The sequence below is a fragment of the Bos taurus genome, chromosome 18 (assembly GCF_002263795.3).
Source record: "Bos taurus isolate L1 Dominette 01449 registration number 42190680 breed Hereford chromosome 18, ARS-UCD2.0, whole genome shotgun sequence".
NCBI classification, from domain to species: Eukaryota; Metazoa; Chordata; class Mammalia; order Artiodactyla; family Bovidae; genus Bos; species Bos taurus.
In genome coordinates, this window is record NC_037345.1 from 48215264 (window position 1) to 48236524 (window position 21261).

At 50.2% G+C, this 21261-nt stretch overlaps 1 protein-coding gene across 7 annotated transcripts; it reads right to left on the minus strand.

Moving 5' to 3' along the window:
- Positions 1-176: 176 nt before the first annotated feature.
- Positions 177-13868, minus strand: RASGRP4 (RAS guanyl releasing protein 4). Of its 7 annotated transcripts, NM_001035379.2 has the most exon segments (17): positions 177-384; positions 835-947; positions 1071-1205; positions 1308-1344; positions 2453-2597; positions 2708-2826; positions 3061-3165; positions 3245-3325; positions 5062-5337; positions 6138-6254; positions 7448-7621; positions 9076-9229; positions 9316-9447; positions 10074-10136; positions 10259-10364; positions 10781-10965; positions 13770-13843. In NM_001035379.2, coding segments are annotated over 17 exon segments (2022 nt in total). In that variant the 5' UTR covers positions 13793-13843; the 3' UTR covers positions 177-327.
- Positions 13869-21261: the final 7393 nt, after the last annotated feature.

The window sequence follows — 21261 nt, forward strand, 5'->3', positions numbered from 1 at the left end:
GTGGGTTGCCATTCCCTTCATCCAGGGGATCTTCCCAACCCAGGGATCCAACCTGAGTCTCCTGCATCGGCAGGTAGATTCTTGACCACTGAGCCACCTGGGCTAGGTCTAAACGTATCCAACACAGAGCTGCACGGATATCACATGCAAGAGAAGGGAATACGATTAACAGCCACTCTGATGCAAAAGAAGAAAATAACTTTCTTTTGGGGTAAGAGATGACAGAAGCTTCAACAAAGGCAGTGTGGATGGGAAGGAAACGGAAGAAGAGGACTTGAGACTGACTCTGGAGGATGAAGTAGGGACGAGACGAGACCAAGGCAACATCTAAGAGTTCAGCTTGGAGGACTCGGTGGGTGGTGAGGCCTTCGCTGGCAGAGGGACCTGGAAGGAGGAAGACATGGGGTGACGTGGGGAGTGTACAGTGTTCAGGTTCACTGCGGGGAGAGCCTCTCCCCAATGTGTCAAAGCAAAGTTTCCTTAGCTCATTCTGAGAGGTCGCCCTTTTGATGAGTGGAATTTACTCCAATATTTATTAATAGTATCTAATCTATTTGGCCTTATTCTTGACATCTTATAGTTTTCTTTCTGTTTTTATTCCTAAACTCACTTTTTCTTTTGTACTAGGGGTCACCCCTTCCCCTCCCTGCCAACATACTGAAATTGCTGTCAACATTAAATATTAACCCATATCTACACCCTCCTGCCCAAGCACTTGAGGAGTTTTGCCTCGTTTCACTTTTCCTTTGCTTCCCCATGTCTATCTGGGTTCCTCCAGGCAACCAGGCTGGTCTCCCCGTATCCAGTTGGGGGTAGGGGGCAGTTCCTCCTCACCGTCTCTGGTTCCCAGGAGGGGTGTGGGGACTCTGTCTGGGTCCAAGCATGGCGAACGTGGCACCCAGTCTCAGGTTCCAGGGATAGCGTGTAGGAGAGATTGTCCTCGGAGCCTGTGTGCAGGGGCGCAGGTGGGAGGGACGTAGGTATGATGGGAAAGGCCTCATGACCTCGGAATGAATCCCCGTCCGTCCACCAGGCCCCCCTTCCCAGGACTGCCACACCCTGGGTCTTACCACAGCTGGCCTGGGGAACTGGAGTGGGTGGGACAGGGGCTTCTGGGGGACTCGCATCGCCCTTGGCCCCTGGCCTCTTCTTACACTCCACCTTCACTTGGTCTCTGCAGTGTCTGTGGCAACACAGCCCACAGTCTGGGGGAAATTCAGAGGTTAGTGCCAGAGGCCCAGTCCATGTCCCCCATTCTTCCAGCTTGGAGGTCCTAGATCCCCTTTCTCTACTGATGCTCCACTCACCCCGACAGCGGTAGCCTTGCTTGGTGACACCCCAAAGCTGGGAAGAGAGAGCAGAACAGGTTACCTAGGCTAGGAGAGGGAGAGCTCTGATTGGGGTAGGGACAGGGGCTGTCTGCAGGAAACCATCCAGGTTTTGGAAGTGCCCAAGGCTAGAGGCCTATGTGGAGTCTGGGAGACTCAAGGAATTTGGAGATTTGTCTCAAGTTTGGAGAGTCACCTATGATATGAGAATCGGACAAAATCCAGAGTTAATAAAACATACATTCTATGGGCAAGGGTTGCGTCTGTTCTGTTTCCGCCTGTCCCCCTCCACCCCCGCCCACAGCCTATAACTGCGCCTAGCGCCCTGGAGGTGCTCAGTGTCTATTCAGTGAATTAAAAAAGTGAATTTGGAAAGCAATCCAAGGTTTGCAAATCGGTCTGGGTTTGGGAGTGAGAGATCTGTCCGTTCCACAGATTGGAGGACAGACTTCCAAATCCAACTGGTTTTGGAAATTGTACAGAGTTTGAATCATTCAGGGCCTAGAGACTTGGGAGCCTGATTCAGTTTGCAGATAACCTACCCATTCAGTCCAGTGCGTGGATGCTCAGTTGTATCTGACTCTTTTCGACCCCATGGACGGTAGCCCGCCAGACTTCTCTGTCTGTGGGATTTCCCAGGCAAGAATACTGGAGTGGGTTGCCATTTCCTCCTCCAGGGGATCTTCCCAACCCAGGGATCGACCTTGTGTCTCTGGTGACTCCTGCATTGGCAGGCGGATTCTTTACCACTGTGCCACCTGGAAAGCCCTTATTATCCAGGGTTTGGCAGTTATCCAGGATGGAGACTGGGATTTGGGCATTGTCGAGACTTCAGCATTATCCAGGGTGTAGGGAACAGCCATTATTTAGGGTTTCTGTGAAGTGTTTGTTGTTGAGTCGCTCAGTTGTTTCTGACTTTGTGACCCCATGAGCTGAACCACGCCAGGCTTCCCTGTGAAGTATGGGGACTATTTGAGCTGGAGGATTTTCCTGAATATGGGCATTATCTGGGGCTTGGGGATTGTGAGCGCCACAGGGAAGGGTTGGCTTTCCCAGCCCAGGCTGTGAAGAGTTAGGGTGCTCCAGGAGGGGTCCCTCAGGGTGATGGCGGGCAGAATGCTCACGAAGCCACTGCAGCTGTTACAGAAGGTGGGCTTGCGGAAGGTGACCTCCTGGAAGGTGTGCAGGAAGGCCAGGCCCAGCTTGGAGCAAATGGCACTGGCCCGAAGCAGGTATCCTGTCAGCTCCTCACGGCTGAAGGAGCCGCTCCTGGGGGAGAGACTGCACTTTAGCAGGCCTGGCCCTGTTCTCCCAGACCCAGGAGCCCTGGCTACCCCATGTCCTCATCTTAAGGGAACCCAGGAGTCGGGAGGACCTACCCCTGGCAGGGGGGTGGGTGAAGCCCATGGCAGGCGAAGGGGAAGTTGCCTGAGAGTCGCTCAAAGTCCTCCTGAGAGATAGTGCCGCGGCCGTCAGGGTCATAGTTCTTGAACACAGACTTGGGAGGAGCATGGGAAGGGGAGAGTAAGGTCAGATTAGGGTCCCCACCATTATCTTATTTTTTTAATCTTCTGTCCACACCCCATGGCATGTCAATCTTAGTTCCTTGACCAGGGGTTGAACCCACGCCCTCTGCATTGGCAGTGTGGAGTTGTGACCTCTGGACCACAGGGAAAGTGCCCGGGGTCCCCACAGTCTTAGATCCCTCCTCCGGCTCAGGGCACCTCCTCACCTCCACCAGCTGCTCCACGTGCCGACCCAGAGTGACCGTGTCAGGCTTAGGTGTCACACCAGGGGCCCACTCCACCACCAGGGGCGCCTTGAAGGGCGAGGGTGGCTGGGGCAGGGACAGAGGGGCACAGTTAGTCAGGGCAGAGGCTTGGGCTGGAGGTCAGAGGTCAGGGCTGGGGTCTCACCAGACTCTTGGGACAGCGGGGCTCCCGGGCGTAGGAAAGCTCATAGATCTCGTCCTCCGTGTAGAAGAGATCCAGGGAAAGCTGGGGATGGGCAGGATGTTAAGGACCGTTCTTGTCTCCATCCTCCCCCTGCAAGCTAGGACTGCCCAGACCCCCAGTCTCCTCCTCTTTCCAAAACCCCTCTCTCCATGGTCCTCTCTCCCACTGAGCCCCCATTCACTCTCCATACCGCCGGCCTCCTAGTCCAGAAACACCATCTTCTCATTGAGGTGTTTTTTGTGTGTTGGTTTTTTTTGATCCTATTTAGAAGTGCAAACCTCTATCACTTTCCATTATCTGTTTCTGCTGTAATTTTCTCTATAGCACCTATTTTCTAGAAGACCATACGATTTACTTATTTACTTTTTTCACTGGCTCTCTCCCCCACAAGGAAGTCAGCCCCACAAGACAGCAATTTTTTTTTTCCTGATGTGCACACTGCTGTGAGCCTAAGTGCCTAAAGTAATGCCTGGCTCACAGCCGGTGTGCAATAAATATTTGGGCTGATGGCCTCAGAGCCAGCAAAGCATGGCAGCTTAGGCACCAATCATCAGAGGGCAGGACCAGCTTCAGAGGCAGGCCCCACACATAGAAGGGCCTTTGGTTCATTTAAGGCCCTGCTGTCACCCTCTTGAAATTCTCAAAAATTTCAAACAAGGAGCCCCACATCTTCAATTTCCTGGTGGTCCTGACTTAGGATCTGAAAGTCAACTTTTCAGTCTTTGACTACATGGTCCTCGAAATCCCAGTCTCTGTCAATTTATTGCTCTTTAGAAAGAAATCCTCTATCTTCCTATCTATCTATGTAAAATAAAATATAGCCAGGACTGCACATTTGCAGTCTTGGGACATAGTGTGATGGTTAACATATGTTAACACTCATGTTCTGAAGCTGGCCTGCTGTGGGACAGGGGGCAAATGACCTCACCTCTGTGGGCCTCAGTTTCCCAGTCTGTAAATGGGCAAATAAGGGTCCCTTCCTTGTAGGCGTGTGAGGATGGAATGAAGTGCTCTGTTTAACATGGAGACTATTTAACATGGTGTCTGGCACACAGAAAATGATTAATAACATTATCTTTTTGCTTAGATTCCTGAATATGTTATAGCTTGGAATTTTGATCTGTTGGTGTGAGAAGCTCAGAACCTTGAAGTTTAGGAGAACGAAAGCCCAAAGCAATTCTGGAGCTAAGATCAATGGATATTTGAGTTCCTTGGCGAATTGGGGGAAAAACGTATTTTTAAAAATTTATTTATTTGGCTGTGCCAGGTCTTAGTTGTGGCATGTGGGATCTTTAGTTGTGGCGTGCAAACTCTTAGTTGCAGCATATGGGATCTAGTTCCCTGACCAGGGATCGAACCTGAGCCGTCCTGCATTGGGAACTTGGAGTCTTAGCCACTGAACCATCAGGCAAGTCCCTCAAAATACATTACTTATATAGAGCTCATTGTGTTCCAGATACTACTTTAAGTACTCTGTGTGAACTGTATGAGTGATATTTACATGAATTATATTATTGATTCTTTTCAACCACTCTCTGAAGTACATCCTATTAGTATTCCCATTTTGCAGTTAAGGAAACAGGCTGAGGAGTTAAGTGACTTGCCTGAGATCACAGGAAAAAACAAGAACAAAACTTACAAGCTCTGGCTTCAAAACCCATGCATTCCAGGGCTATTCTACTATTCTGTCCTGATCCTCATCCATCAGGACCCTAAATCTCAGGGCCCTACAGGCGCAGTCTCTGGGAGCTCAACTGGGGCAGCTCCGGGCAGCTCACCGTGAGCAGGTGCAGAAGGTCCTCACTGGCATTGCCCGGGGGGTGCTGTTGCTGCAGGGCTGCCAACTCCTGCAGCCGCAGGTAGAGGCTGTTGAGTTTGGGCAGGTGCAGGCGGCCATCAGGCAACCTGTCAGGCTGCGCCTCGTTCAGGGCCACCAGATCCTTGAGGTGCACACCCAGGACAGGCAGCCGGAAGTCCATGCAGCCAGCCCAGGTACGGCGGTAACGGGCGTAGTTGTTGTGGGCTGCCAGGAGCTCTGTCAGCTCCAGCAGGGCCTGTGTGGGAGGGGCATGGAATGGGGGAGGCTGGCATTGTTCCCCCAGCTCCCTGAAGGGGAGTGCCCAGCAGTCTGTGGTGTGGCTTCGGATCCCCAGGGGCCCAGTGGAATTTTGGACCTCTCCCCAAGCCCTTCCTGTCCCACACTGGCTTCAGCACTATCCAGACTGCTCTTTTTCTTGGGTCCCCATCTCAGAAAGGCCCCACTATCTCCCATTCCCCAGCCAAGAGTGATTTTTAAGAAACCCAACTCTGATCATGGGTGCTGTCATCTTTCCTAACTCCCCAGTGCCCTCTAGATAAAAACCAGACACCTTAGCTGGGCTTGCAAAAGACTCAACAGAATCCTCCCTGCCCCCCACCCTGGGGCATCTCTAGCCTAATATCCTGTCACGTCCTGACCTCAGCCACACACCAGACTCATGGATGACGTACTCTCCTTAAGACACTTTCTTAAGGGACACCCCAACCCATGCTCTCCCATGGGTAGCCCAAATGTTGGTATCCTTGGGGACATCATTTCACTCCCCACCTAGACTGCAAGTTCTCTGCTAGCATCTCTCATCTGTCTCCCTCCAGTGCTGCTCAGGACCAGACACTCAGGAGAGAGGTCAGCACCATGGGTGAAGAAGGAGGAAGAGTGACAGGGAGGACAAAGCCTGGGGGGCTGTCGGATTTGGAGGAGCAAGGTCTCCAGGTGGCTCCAGGGCTCCTGGGAAGGGGTGGAGGGGGTTGGGAAAAGTGTGGGGGTTCAGGGTAATTGATCACTGGAACTTTGAGGAGGGCAATAGGAGTTCACCTTGGTGCTGTCAGGGCTCAGGTGGGCGTGGGAGTCCTTGAGTCTGGAGATGGCACTATGACAGAGGCCGCCGGTGACTGCCATCAGCGTGTTGAAATTGTGCAACTGGAGGAGCTTCTAGGGAGGGAAGGTGATGCAGAAGTGGCGGGTACCACATGGAGGACAGGTAAATTGGGGGTTCAAGTGACAGCATCCCCCCAGCTGAGATGAAGTCTTAAGCATGCGTGGGGGGTTGCCGTGTAGGCATCAGATAGGTGAGATGTGTCAGGCAGGAGTGGGCCGCAAGCAGGTATGTGGGCATTATCAGGGGGTCATGCAGATGATAGACTAATGTGAAGTCAGATGAAAGTGGGGGGAGTCAGGCGAGTATGGGGAGTTGGACCAGTTTGGGGACTCAACAGGTCTGTGTCAGGTGTGAAGGATTCAGAGAGAGGTTAGGGTGTCAGGCAACTAGGCGGTCTCTGCCCTGGGAGTCAGACAGGTGAGAAGGGGCAAGAAGGCCCGTGCTCTGGGCAGGAGTTAGGGGCCGGGCAGAAGTAAATGGGGCTAGAGTGATACGGAGGGGTCAGGTAGATATGAGAGGCAGGTGCGGGGTCAGCCAGTCACCAGGAACAATAGCCTCACCCTCCCCTTTTTCAAGTTTAAGAGCGGAGGTCGCTGGGGGGAGAAGGTGGGGCCAGGGAAGAGTAAGATGCTCAGACTGAGGAGACCGCAGGTAGAGGCCAGAACCTCTAAGTCTAGTGGGCCAAGGAGGGGAAGCAAGGCGAGGAAAGACGCCAGAGGAAGGGCGTGGTCTGCGAGGAAGTACGCAAGGGGGCGTGGCCACGCTGGGGGAAGGAGGGCTTCCCTTTTCTCCAGAAGGGAGGGAACCTAGGAGGAGGGGGGAGGGGAGAAAGGGGGTAGGGGGAGGAGGGAACGGCGGGGCCTAGGGAGACCTCAAGTGGTGGGGCCGGATGCTGTCACTGTCCTGAAGGGGCAGCTGGGGCCTAGGGACCGGGGCAGGGGATGACGCAAAGGTGGAGGCACGAAAGAGCCTCCTCTTCCGTTGCCCTGGCGACAGAATATTTGGGCATAGGGCTTGGGTGTCGTCACCTGCCACCTCTGGGACCAAGGAGTGGGGCCATGGCGGGTTTGCGTGGTGAAATCAAGGCCAGAGAAGAAGTGCCATCACAGTCCTGAGTTAGAACGATGGGACTGAGGCCTCTGGGGCATGGCCAGGGTGGGACGAGATGCGGCAGGGCGGGGCCAGGAGATGGTGACGTCACAGCCCGAGAGCCCCGCGGGCCAGGTGTTCAGAAGGCGGGCCTCACCTGTGCCACTTGGATGAACTTGTCCAGCACCTGTGCTCGCTGTGCAGGCCCGGGACGGCTCAGCACCATGACCTGCACCCAGCGGGACACGCTGTTGCTGAGACCTACAGATCCCTCCAGGGTCGGGCAGCCCCGTACAGAGCCCTGCAAAACGTAGTCCCGCAGGTCCTGGAGCTGGGGGAGAGGTGGGCGTCAGGGTGGGCCCTGGAAACCTCAGGCCCTAACCCTCACACTCCCATCCCCCAAGCAGTCATGACCTCCGATGTCCTAGCCAGGCCATCACATGTCCCTGACGTCACCATGGCCCCCTTTCATCTGAGGAGACACGTTTAAAGAAAGCTGGGCACTATTCTGAGCCCTTTGTCACAACCTTACAGCAAGTTGATGAATAGAATACTATATGATTCCCATTTTACAGATGAGGTCATTGAGGCACAGAGAGGCTAAGTAATTTGCCCTGGGTCACACAGGCCCAAGTCACAGTGGGAACTCAGTCTATTGCCCTTAACGGTATACCTGACTTGTGTACAGAAGAGGATACAAAACTAACTGCTATTTGTTCTGCACAAGGGGTCAACATTACATACCCACATCCACTGCAGTGTACGGTCAGGAAATTTTCACATTAAGGAACCAGATCCCCACCTACCCTCAAAATGATGTCAAGATGGCAATAACTAAATACATATATAGTTTGAAAGTGAAGTCGCTCAGTCATGTCCAACTCATAGTTTGAAGCATTTTAAATAATCATTTGAGTAGGTAAAATATGTCAAACTATGCCAATTTCATATGGTTCAACTGTATGGCATTTACTCTGCCTCAGGCACTGATCCTATGAAAATGAGTGTTAGTCGCTCAGTTGTGTCCGACTCTTTGCGACTCCATGGACTGTAGCCCACCAGGCTCCTCTGCCTATGGGATTCTACAGGCAAGAATACTGGATTGTGGTTCCCTTCACCAGGGGAAATTCCCTACCCAGGGATCGAACCCAGGTCTCCTGCATTGCAGGTGGATTCTTTATCATTTGAGCCACCAGGTACCTACGAGACAGGAACTAAGCCCCCCTTTTACAGAAAACAGGCCGAAGCACAGTGTATTTAAATGCTTCTCAAATAAATGAACAATTAATAAAAATATTTTGAGCACTTACTATGTGCCAGGCACTGTGACAAGCCTTTTAAAAATATTCATTTATTTGGCTGCACTGGTTCTTAGTTGCAGCATGTGAGATCTAGTTTCCTGACCAACGATCAAACCTGAGCCCCCTGAACTGAGAACAGAGTCTTAGCCACTGGACCACCAGAGAAGTCCCCTGTGATGAGCATTTTTAAATGGACATATTGATTTAATTTCCCCAACGAGCCAATGAAATATTATGACTTCCATTTTTACACATGAGAAAACTGAGTCCCATAGAGGTTGAGAAACTAATTCAAAGTCACACAAGTAGGAAGGGGCTGATGGGATTTGAACCCTGGGGGCTCCGTATTGAGCCAGCTTAACTCATTTTCCGGTACCTGCTAGCACCCAAGTTTGACAGTTTGGGTCCTCTCAGTCCTTCCTGGCCCCAGCCAGGCCCAGCTCCACCCTAAGCCATCCCTAGCTGGGAGAAGAGGGGTCCTTACTGTGATAGCCTGGAAGGACCGGAACTCCAGGTAAGTGAGGTGCTCTGCCAGCTCCCCAGTCTCCAGATGGTCGAAAAGCAAGGACACTTTGCGCTTCTTGCCCAGGCCTGGGCTGCTCATGGGATGTGGGGGGCCTGGGCCACCCGGGCTAAGCCTGGGGGTAAAGAGAGGCAGCGTATTAGAGGGACTCAGGGTGGGAGGTGTTGGGGTGTGGGTGGGGAGGGAAAGGGGCTGACTCACCGACTGGAGAAGTCTCCTAGGCTCTGCTGGACTGAGTTACCCTCCTGCTCCACAGTGGCCCAGAAGCGGCCTATAACCTCTTCTAACTGGGGGTCCTGGTGCATCGTCTCAGGGTGTTGGGTCAGCCAGTACCTGCGGGGTGGTTTAGAGGCGGTGGGATGGAGCTGGGGGGAGGGACGCAGGTCTCTGAAAGCGGTCTCAGGCTGAGGGATCTCTAGGTGCTGGGCTTGGGGTGGTGACTCTAAATATGTACAGGGGGGTCTCTGGAAGGCCAGGGTTCAGAGAGGCACCAGGCTGGGAGGAGCTCTGGGAGTAGGACTGGGGGCCTCTTAGTACAGGTTGAGGGATCTATGGAGGATAGACTGGGCAATCTCTGGGAAGTGGTTAGGAAGCAAAATAGTCAGGGTGGGTCTCAGGGACTAGGTTGGGGCTTATGGGATGAGATTTTGGGGTAACAGGGTGAGCAGAGTCTTAGAAGCTAGGTGAGTATATGGGAGGTTTCAGGAATTTCAGGAATCTGAGCTGGAGGTCTTGGGGTACCAGATGGGAAAGGGTCCATAGGATCTGGTCAGGGGTCTCTAAGAGGTGAGGGTTCTCAGGAGAACTGGGAGGTTTTAGGAAAGAAGCCATGGGCTTCTCAGAAGTGGGATGTAGGGGAGTAGGACTGCATAGTCTCTGGGAAGTGTTTTTTTTGGGGGGGTGGCAGCAGGGTGAAGATCCTGGGTCATCATGGGCGTAGTGTCTTGGCCCAGGCCTACCTGACCAGGTGACAGATCTGCAGCCGTCTCAGCTCCTGCGTGCTCCCTGTGGCCTCCTGGTACTTGAGTTCCAGTCAAGGCTCGGTCATCCAGCATCTCACACCTGACTGCTCACCCCGTCCCCACAGGTTCTCACGTCTCTGTCCTCCGCCCTCTACCCACTGCTTATGGCCCCAGGAGGATATAAGGTCAGCAGGCGGGCAGCAAAGTGGGCAGAAGGCAGCACCCAGCTGTGCATGGCAAGTACCATGTTGAGAACGTGGTCCCCGCGGCGCAGGCTGCCAGCTGAGTCTGCAGGCAGGAGAAGGGGACTCTGGGTCAGAATGGCCCCTGTTGGACAGCCTGGTTCAAACCCCAGTTCTACCAGTGACTCGTGTGTGAGCTCGGGCACACAACCTGGCCTCCTTGTGCTACAGTTTCCTCATCTGGACTGTGCATGGACCAACATTGTGCCTGGCAAGTCATGCTGAAGATGGAAATAAGAGTCAGAACCCCACCCCACCCCTGCCCGCCAACCTGCCACCCCATCCATGCAGGTCAGGAAAAGGAAACACAGGTATCTCTTGTGTTCCTACTATAGTGATTGAGATTCATTCCACATACTCCTGCTTCTGTTTCTATACCCCTCAAACTGAGCCCGGAGAGAGGTGGGTGCTTGGCCCAAGCTCAGACTTGGGGGAGGCTGGCCAGGGAAGGGGAAGACTCACCAAAGGACTGAATGCATTTCTCCAGCAGCTCATCTTCACTGCAGCCACCCTCGTTCAGCATGCCCAGAGCCATGGAAGCCATGACCTTGCTGATTTCCCGGGGGCTGGGGCATGTCTTGTGGCGGCGGGCCTGTCGGGGCCGGCCCCGCCCCCCTGTCTTGACTGGGCATTCCTGGTGGGACTTCCTGTGGGAACATCCCCTGGGGATTCATGGGAGCCCCTTCCTTTAGACAGACCCCTAGCATTCTTCTTGTCCCCAAAGCCCCAAGGCATCCTGGGAGAAGCTTCCTAAAGGAAAGGGGCTGGCATTAGTCCTGACCTACATTGGATCCATAGGAGAAAACCCCAGTAGTCCGGATCATGGGAGCCATCTCCTACAGGTAAACTCCAAAGGAACCAGGGGGAAAACCCCTAAGGCTACCCTGATTGCCCCCCGAGGGAATCATGGGAGAAGACCTCCCAAGGACTAGTAAGGACCCACCAGGAATCATAAGAACTCTCCACCGGCCACTGCCCCTGAATTCCCCTTGACTATGTGGTCCCAAGACCTCATGGAAGAGACTTCCTGTTGGCAGACGGGTTACTCCAGACCTCCCAGAGAATCATGGAGAGAAGACCCCCAGAACTATTCTTGTCCTCCCTAGGGGGAATCATGGAAGGTTCTGCCTTCAGGGCCGCTCCTCAGAGTTCCTCTTTGCAGGGCTTCCCTGTTGGCTCAATGGATAAGAATCCACCTGCCAATGCAGGGGACTTGAGTTTGATCCCTAGACTGGGAAGATTCCACATGCCATGGAGCAACTAAGCATGCACTGAGCCCATGCACAACTACTGAAGCCTGTGTGCCTACAGCCCGTGCTTTGCAACAAGAGAAGCCACTACAATGAGAAGCCCGAGCACCCCAATGAAGAATAGCCCCCTGATCACTGCAACTAGAGAAAGCCAATGCAAAAAAGCAATGAAGACCCAGAGCAGCTGAAAAATAAATAAAATTATTGAATTTTAAAAATTGGAAAAAAAAAAAAACTAGAAAAAAGAATTGCCCTTTGCCTTCCAACACCCACCCCTCCTTCCCTGAGCCCTCAGGAGGGAAGCAGACCCCTGAGATTTCATTTCTCTCTTCTCCCCCTCTCCTTGATCCCCACTAAGATGACAGACCCCTCCCCCAAGCCAGCCTTTCAGCAGGACTGAGTCTCAGCTATGAGCCTGGGTCTCTAGATTTGGAGCCTGGAGAGAAGATACGGGTGCAACGTGGCCTCACCAGGGCTCTTCAGAGCTGGGTGCGGTCCCTTGGGCTGAGGCAGCTTCAAGAAGTTTAAAAATAGCCCTCACTCTGCCCTTCGCCTCTCTGAGGCTCCTGTTCTAGTTGGGGAACGAGGGTAATGGGGAGACAGGGGTGGTGAAGGAAGGAGGGAGCAGAATCCAGGCAGAAAGCCTTGACTTCCGCAGGAGTCAGATAAAACTGGGTTGGAAGGACTTCCCTGGTGGACCAGCAGTTGTCTCCATGCTTCCACTACCAGGGGCAGTTCAATCCCTGGTTAGGAAACTCACCTCCTGCTTGCCTCGAGGCCAAAAAAAAAAAAACCCCAAAAAACTGGGTTGGAGAAATTTGTGCTGGCTGTGTAACTTTATGTAAATGACATCATTTCTCTGGACCTCAGTTTCCTCATGTGAAAAATGAGAGTCATCTTGGGACCTTCCCCAGGAATTTATTATGAACATTCAATGTCCTGCTCTTCAAAAGTGCTAAATAAGGGATTAAGTTTGCTGAGACTGTTAAGTGGCCAGGGGTGGGAAAGTTAGATTTGAGATGCAGAGAGAGAATGTGATGGAGCAAACTGAAAGCCAGGCTAGGGGGATGGGGATGAACAGAAATTGGGAAACCCCCATAACAAGGGCACTGCTATGACCCTGGAGCATCCTGAGGGCTCAGTAAATCAGTACTGAATGTTGTCGAGTAACAGCTGGCATTATTGAGCACCCACTGTGTACTGGGCAGAGAGGTAAACACCTATCTATAGATCAGGAATTTTCAAAGGAGGTCCAATCCCAACAGCATTACCTGGGAACTTCACATAAATAGAAATTCTCAGCCCCCACCTCAGATCTACAACATCAGACACCTTGGAGGTGAGCCCAGAAGCCTGTGTTTTAGAAGACCTCGGTGGCTCTGATGTGTGCGCATGCTTGAGAGCCATAGGTCTAGGCTGTACCACTGAGGGCTTATGAGCCAGTCTGAGGAGGGACTATGACTCTGAAGAAGCAACTGAGGCACAGAGTGGGCAAGTCTGTGTGACTAGGGTCACACAGCGAGAGAATGAGGCAGCCAGGTCTCCACCACTAAACTCCTGGATATTATAGGGGAGGGGACCTTTTGCCATCAGAGACAAACCGGGGGAGGAAGGAGAAGCTGCCCAAGCTAGGGATGCAGCCACCATTGCCCCTGTGAGGACAGGAGGGCAAGCTTCTCCAGGTTATAGGAAGCCTTCTCTAGAACCTGCGGGCATAAGCAGCTGCTAGGCCCTTACCTTCCGACTGTCTGCCCCCGGGGGACAGCCAGGAGTTGCTTAGGCAGGGAAGCCGCCTTGCCCCTCGGCACACTCCCCTCCCCTAGGGTAGGGCCCTGCAGGAGTCTGGAGTTTCCAGTCCAGCGGGCAGCCAAGAAAACCCCCGGGGAGGACAGAGACACCCAGCCTAGAGAGCCAGGATGATTGAGGGGCGTGAAGGGTGCGGGGGAGAACGGGATCAGAGCAGCTCGAATTCCAGCAGAGCAAGGATAAGACAGCCGCCCGAGCCAACAGCCCCAGCCTGAGCTTTCTCTGGACACCCCGAAGCATCTTTCTACCTGGCGCCCCCTGCTTCTGCGGCGGCTGCGAAAGTAGCTGGACACCGTGCCCCACCTCGTCAGAACCTCCCCGACCTTCCCCCTGCAGCCCGAGAGAGACCCAGGGGCTTACGGAGCTCCCGGTCTCCTTGGGGAGGGTCCTCTCACCTCTTGCTGTCTTTCCTGTTCATGCTTCCTGGGGGGGGAAGGGGGGTCTTATAAGAGTGAGGCTCAGCTCCTCCCCCCTCACCACAGCTCCATCTTCTTAGCCCCTTGGGAGCTGGGGCCTCCTCGGCGCTTGGGAAGGAAAGAGGAACTGCCCCTCCCCACCCAGCCCCAGGCCAGGGGGAAGGAAGAGGCTGGGGAGAGACCAAAGGTCCCCCCTCCCCCCACTTGGGGATCCCTTCAGGCTGAGGTTTCCGGTGCTGCCGGCCCCCACCCCCAATCACCCGGCGGGCTCTCTCTATCTCCCCCATCTTTCGATCTCCAGACCCGTGATTCTCTGTTCTGTCATTGTCATGCTTCAATAAAAGCCCTTTTTAAAGAAAATGTGCCTAATATGACACATTTATGTACACACACTCAAAAGAAAAGTCTGTATTTCTGTAAGGACATACTTAACGTCTAACAGTGCACAGAAGTTTGACTGGAAAGTCACAAGACATGGTATTTTGTATATTTCTTCTTCTGTTTCTTTTATTTCTAGCTTAGTTTTAATGCCATTTGTGCCCCCAGAAAACATTTTCACTCTATTCCTTTTATTGTAAGAAAACCTCATGTAGCATCTACTGTATGCCTCACACTGTTGTAAGGGCTTATATTAACTCATTCAATTCTCACACAATCTTAAAGACTGTTATTATCAAAACGTTGCAGATGGAAGCTAACCCCCTGGGAGCCCCCACCCTAGCCCACTGCCCCTCTTAGGCAGGGCTGACACATGGTTGGCTTTCATCTGACCTGTTGGCTGCGAGTTTGTTTAAATACATAGAAACATGCTCATAGAAACAGACTTTTCTTTTGAGTATGTGTGCTTTTTTTTCGTTTACCTAAATGTGTCATGTTGACATATTTTTAAATGAAAGTACAAAAAAGAGTCAAATCATAAGTGTTTAGGTTGCTGAACGGTGACAAACTGAACACGTCCATGTGACACAAATCAAGGGAGAGCATGTTTCTGTTTCCCATAAGCCCCCTTGTGTTACCAGCAGCCTAATTTCTAGCAAAGTGGTTTTGCCTGGTTTTGAGCTATGTATAAACTGAATCAACTATCTTGTCTGGCTTCCTTCATTTCACCTGGTGTCTTTGTGATTCTTTTGTATTGTATTTAGTTGTAGCTCATTATTTTGGTTGCTGTATAGTCTTCCATCGTGTGATTAGTTCATGATCTATCGATTGGTTTTTCTGTCATGGACATTTGAGTTGTTTCCAGTTTGGGGCTGCTGTGAATAATGTTGCTGTGATCATTCTATCCCCTGTCTTTTGGTGAACGAAGCAGTGCGTAGTCCTGTAGTGTAGATACCCGGGAGTAGAGTAGTAGTTGCAGTATGATTCTGCCAAACTTAGTAAGTGAGTCCATTCAACCAAAGCTCTCATATAAGTCTATTTTTTAAAATATTTATTTATTTGGCTGCACCAGCTCCTAGGTTGAGGCATATGGAGTCTAGTCCCCTGACCAGGGATTGAACCCAGGCCCCTGCATAGGGCGTGCAGAGTTCTAGCTATTGGACTACCAAGGAAGGTCCTAGAAGTCTATTTTTGTTCCTTTCTTTTTTCCACTGAGAGAAGTCACCATGGATTTTTTTTTTTTTTTCCAGACTGGAACATTTAGACAAGTACAGAGTGCATTCTCTTTAACTTTTCCATTCCACGCCATGTGATACGGTTTCAGACCCTCTCCTCCGTTTTCCTCCTCCAGCATTTTCTCTTCTCTCTCCTCTAATCTCAAGGATGCTCTCCGTGATGTGCTGTTTGTGACTCTCAGCCAATCTCCTCAGCACCCGCTTCACACAAGGTGATGTAATGGCCCTGACTGAACTGAGCTCATAGTGAGAAAGTGTCTCCAGGCCTCCTGGACTCAAAGGAGGATCAAGGAGAGAGATTGGAAAGCTCTGGGCACTGGTATATACATGTGTCACCCCGCCATGGCCCTCAGGGATGGTTAATACCAGCAATAACACCAGCAACCACAAAGGAAAAGACTTCTCAAGCAAACCACAAAAAACTTATGAGGCAGAAAAGGGTGCATTTAATAACATCCAAATAAAGATTTCTTTTAATTGAGGACACTGTGGAACAAATATCAAATGACAGAGAGGAAAAACTATATTTAAAATGTCTAAAATCAATGAAAGGAGCTTCCCTGGTGGTCCGGTAGTTCAGAATCCACCTTCTAATGCAGGGGGCGCCGGTTTGATCCCTGGTTAGGGAACTAAGATCCCACATTCTGCGGAGCAACTAAACCTGTGTACTACAACCACTGAGCCCCTGTGCTCTAGGGCCCATGCGCCACAGCTAGAAAAAGCCCGCACGCTGCAACAAAGACCCAGCAAAGCCAAAAATAAAAAAGTAAAATCAATGAGAAGAATATCCAGAATGTATATAAAAAAGGAATAGCTGCAAGTCAGCAAGAGAAAAAGATAGCCACTCTGGTAGAAAACTGGGCAAAGAGGATGAGCAGGTGAGGAGGAGACCCAAAACTCTGACAGGCACCTGAGCAGATGCTAGAAATTATTGGTAAGGGATCAGGGAAGGGCAAATTGAAAGAACATTGAATCATCCTATCGGTCTGGCAAAAATTAGGACTTGGAAAAATGCCAAGTAGAGGTTGAGACTGTGGGGACCTCGGGACCCTCCTTGTACTGATAGCAGACAGCCATTCCTGAGGGCCACTTGGCACGGAAAGTGAAAGTGTTAGTCATTCAGTCGTGTTCAATTCTTTTCAGCCCCATGGACTGCAGCCCACCAGGCTTCTCTGTCCATGGGATTCTCCAGGCAAGAATAATGGAGTGGGTTGCCATTCCCTTCTCCAGGGGACTTTCCCGACCCAGGGATTGAACCCGGGTCTCCTGCATTGCAGGCAGCTTCTTTACTACCTGAGCCACCAGGGAAGCCCCAACTTGGCAATATGGTCAAATCAAACGTGTACATGGAGCTGTGACCCCCTCACTTAGCTCCTGGATGTGCATCCCTCGGTTCCACTCAGGGACATATACTAGGACGTTCACCACAACATTATTTGGGGAGACCTGGGGGCAACCTGGGTGTTACCTTCCCAGATGAGAGGGTGAATAAACAGAAGCAGACAGTCACGAGAAGGGCCTGCAAAACTCCCACAGGCATAGACAAGGTGTCCACAGAGCAACATGGGTGGGTCCTAAGACACGTAATGATGACTAACAGGAGAAAGAAATGCTATTAATATCTTATGATATAAAGCCCAATGACATAGAATAATTTTCTGTTATATACACAATTCTAAGGAAAATCTTAGATACTTAATATACAAGTGTGCATTAAATAGTGTACAATAGATAAACATATAATTGGTTAACAATTATATTAGCCTAAATATCTAATTTTATAATATGCATTATATCATCCAACGATGTGGTACAAGCTTGTGTGCCATATAGTACAGTTGTATCAGTAAATCGGTATTTATGTAACATGTAGCAGTCTATTATACTCAACTCTCTAGGTATCAACATAATTTTATTAAACTGCAAGATATTGTTTTGTATAGCTTAATAGATACCATTTCATGTTAATAATATATTTTTTTCGCTTCACCATATGGTGTGTGGGATTTTAAATCCCTGACCAGGGATCGAATTTGTGCCACCCGCAGTGTAGGTGCAGAGTCCTAACCACTGGACCACCAGGGAAGTCCCAAAAATATATATTTTTAAAATATGTATTTATTTGGCTGCACTGGGTCTTAGTTCCAGAACCTTTTAGTTGTGGCATGCAACTCCTGGATGTGGCATGTGGGATCTAGTTCCCCAACCAGAGATTGAACACTGGGCACCCTGTATTGGGAGCACAAAACCTTAGCTACTGGACCATCAGGGAAATCCCCCAATAATAATTTTAATAGATCCTTAAATCAATCAGTTACCATGTGGTAGGCTCTAATTGGTTTCCTCATGGAATCTTCACAATCCTAAAAGGAGGGAACTATCCCAAATTAATCTAGTGGACAGATGAAGAAACTGAGACCCAGAGGCAAGAAGTTAACTGCCCAGCAGGAGGCCCAGGTGTGTGTGGGATCCTACTTTGGGACTTAAGTCCCCACAGGAGCAGGAAGGAGCTGGTTGCCCCCCTCAGGGTTCCCCAACTTACAAAGCCCAGGGCACTCATCTGCATAAAGGGTGGCCCAACTAGTGGCCATGGGTGGCTCAGGCAGCCCCTGGTGAGATGAGGATTAGTATTCTGGGGGATGTAGCCTGGCTCTGCTAAAGTGTCTTTTTGCTATAACTAAGAGATTTTATGCAAATAGAGAGACAGTATAGTAAAATGGTTAAGAACCTTGGCTCTGGGTTCAAATTCCTGGCTCAACCTCTGTGTGAGCTTGGGCAGGTTGCTCTACCTCTCTGTGCTCAGCTTATCTGGAAAATGAGCATCATAAAAGTACTGACTTCCCAAGATTATTGTGAGGAATACAGTCATTGCTCAGCAACTGCAGAGGCTTGGTTCCCAGACCCCCTTGGAAAGTCTGTCCCGTTTTATATAAATTGTATAGTATTTGCATGTAACTCACATACATCCTCTGCTGCTGCTGCTAAGTCAGTTTAGTCGTGTCTGACTCTGTGCGACCCCATAGACAGCAGCCCACCAGGCTCCACCGTCCCTGGGATTTTCCAGGCAAGAACACTGGAGTAGGTTGCCATTTCCTTCTCCAATGCATGAAAGTGAAAAGGGAAAGTGAAGTCGCTTGGTTGTGTCTGACTCTTCGAGACCCCATGGACTGTAGCCCACCAGGCTCCTCCATCCATGGGATTTTCCAGGCAAGAGTACTGGAGTGGGATGCCATTGCCTTCTTCGCATACATCCTCTGGCAACATTTAAATAATCTTTGTGCGTGTGTGCTAAGTCGCTTCAGTCATGTCTGACTCCTTGCAACCCTATGACCTGTAGCTCGCCAGGCTTCTCCGTCCATGGGATTCTCTAGGCAAGAATACTAGAGTGGGTTGCCATGCCCTCCTCCAGGGGATCTTCCCGATCCAGGGATCAAACCCAAGTGTCTTGTCTCCTGCGGTGGCAGGCGGATTCTTTACCACTAGCACCACCTGAGAAGCCCAAATCATCTTTAGATTATTTATAATACCTAATACAGTGTAAATGCTATGGAAATAGTTGTACATACAATGTAAATGCTATGGAAATAGTTGCAGGCCTGTGCCAAATTCAAGTTTTGCTTTTCGGAAACTTCTTGAATTTAAATGCATGCTCAGTCTCTTCAGTCATGTCCGACTCTGTGCAACCCTATGGACTGTAGCCTGCCATGTTCTTCTGTCCATGGGATTCTCCAAGGCAAGAATACTGGAGTGAGTTGCCATGCCCTCCTCCAAGGGATCTTCCCGATGCAGGAATTGAACCCACTGAGTCTCCTGCATCTTCCGCATCACAGGCGGATTCTTTACCGCTGAGCCACCCAGAAAGCCCCTGAATTTAAATATATATATATATATAATTTAAGTATATGTATATAATTTATATACAGTTGGTTGAATCTGCAAATAGGAAACCCACAGGTATGGGGGGCAGCTGTACTTCATTTATTTAGGTCGTGTCCTTAAAACCATGCATGGCAAGGACCACACATGTTCAATTTCCCCTCTAAACAATGTAAATAATGACAGGATTGTTGTGAGAACTAAAAAATGACATGCAGGAAGAGGTCCTAGCTCAGGGCCATTAATGCAACAGGTACACAAAAGACATCTGCTCTGGCTAGTACTCCTTCCTCATCAGTTTTTATAGTAGTGATAATGAAGATGAATTTCCTTGTATAGGGAGTTTTTAAATACAATTTTAAAGATTATTTCCATTTACAGTTATTACAAAATATTGGCTATATTACCCATGTTGTATAATGTCCTTGAGCCTGTCTTGCACCCAACAGTTAGTACCTCCTACTCCCCTCCCCTTCATTGCCCCTCCCACCACTAGTAGCCACTAGCTTGTTCTCTGTATTTGTGAACCTTCTTTTTTGTTATATTCACTAGCTTGTCGTATTTTTTAGGTTCCACATGTAAGTGATATCATACAATATTTGCCTTTCTCTGTCTGACTTATTTCGCTTAGCATGCTGCTGCTAAGTCGCTTCAGTTGTGTCCGACTCTGTGCGACCCCATAGACGGCAGCCCACCAGGGTCCTCCATCCCTGGGATTCTCCAGGCAAGAATACTGGAGTGGGTAGCCATTTCATTCGCTTAGCATAATACCATCCAAATCCCTCCATGTTGCTTCAAATGGCAAAATTTCATTCTTTTGTTAATGACTGAATAGTATTCCATTGTGTATATGTACCACATTTTCTTTGTACATTCATCTGATGATGGATAGTTAGGTTGCTTCCATCTCTTGGCAATTGTAAATAATGCTATGAATACTGGGTGCATGTATTTTTTTTTGAATTAATGGTTTTTTGCTTTTTTCGGATACAAACCCAGGAGTAGAATTGCTGGTTCATACGGTAGTTCTATTTTTAGTTTTCTTAAGAAACTTCCATACTATTTTCCATAGCAGCTTCACATGTATTGGTACAGTTTTAAGTGCTGGAAATAATCTAATTTAATACTTGCAGCAGCCCTGTAAGGTAGGTGCTATTAATATCCTCCTTATTAATTGAGGAAACTAAGCACAGAGAGGTGAAGTGACTTATTCAAGGTCACACAAAGGAGTGGCAAGGCAGGAATTTGGATCCAGCCCGGCATATTCTTAATCATTGTGTGTGATGCTTTCTTTTTAAAAATTTTTAAATTTTCATTATTTATTTATTGGCTGTGCTGGGTCTTTGTTGCTGCATGGACTTCTCTAGTTGCGGCCAGCGGTGGCTACACTCTAGTTGTAATTTGCGAGCTTCTCATTGCAGTGGCTTCTCGTTGCAGTGGCTTCTCTTGTTGCAGAGCATGGACTCTAAGGAGCGGGTTTCAGTAGTTGCGGCACATTGGCTCAGTAGTTGCAGCTCCCGGGCTTTAAAGTACAGTCTCAGTTGCTGTGACTCATGGACTTAGTTGCTCCGCAGCAGCTGGAATCTTCCTGGACCAGGAATCGAACCCGTGTCTCCTGCCTTGGCAAGCAGAATCTTTACCAGAGCCACCAGGGAAGCCCTGTATGATGCTTTTTAAAGCCAGGAGAACCGGGTGCTCATTCCGACTCTGCTGTGTGACGTCAAGCAGGGCCTTCACCACTCAGAGCCTCAGTTTGCTTTCTGTGAAATAAGAGAATGATGGCACTATGGCGTAGAAGGACAGAGGGTAGCTATCTTATAGACACTCCCCCTGAGCTTCCTCACCCCAAGCACACCTTTGGCAGAGGTTTGGAGTCTGCGGGCCGGGCACCGTCTAGGGGCGGGGCCTTGGTCGCCCTGGTCCAATGGGAGCCCGGGGGCGGGGACCTCCTCCCAGCTCTGTCCAGCACACGAGTCCTCCAC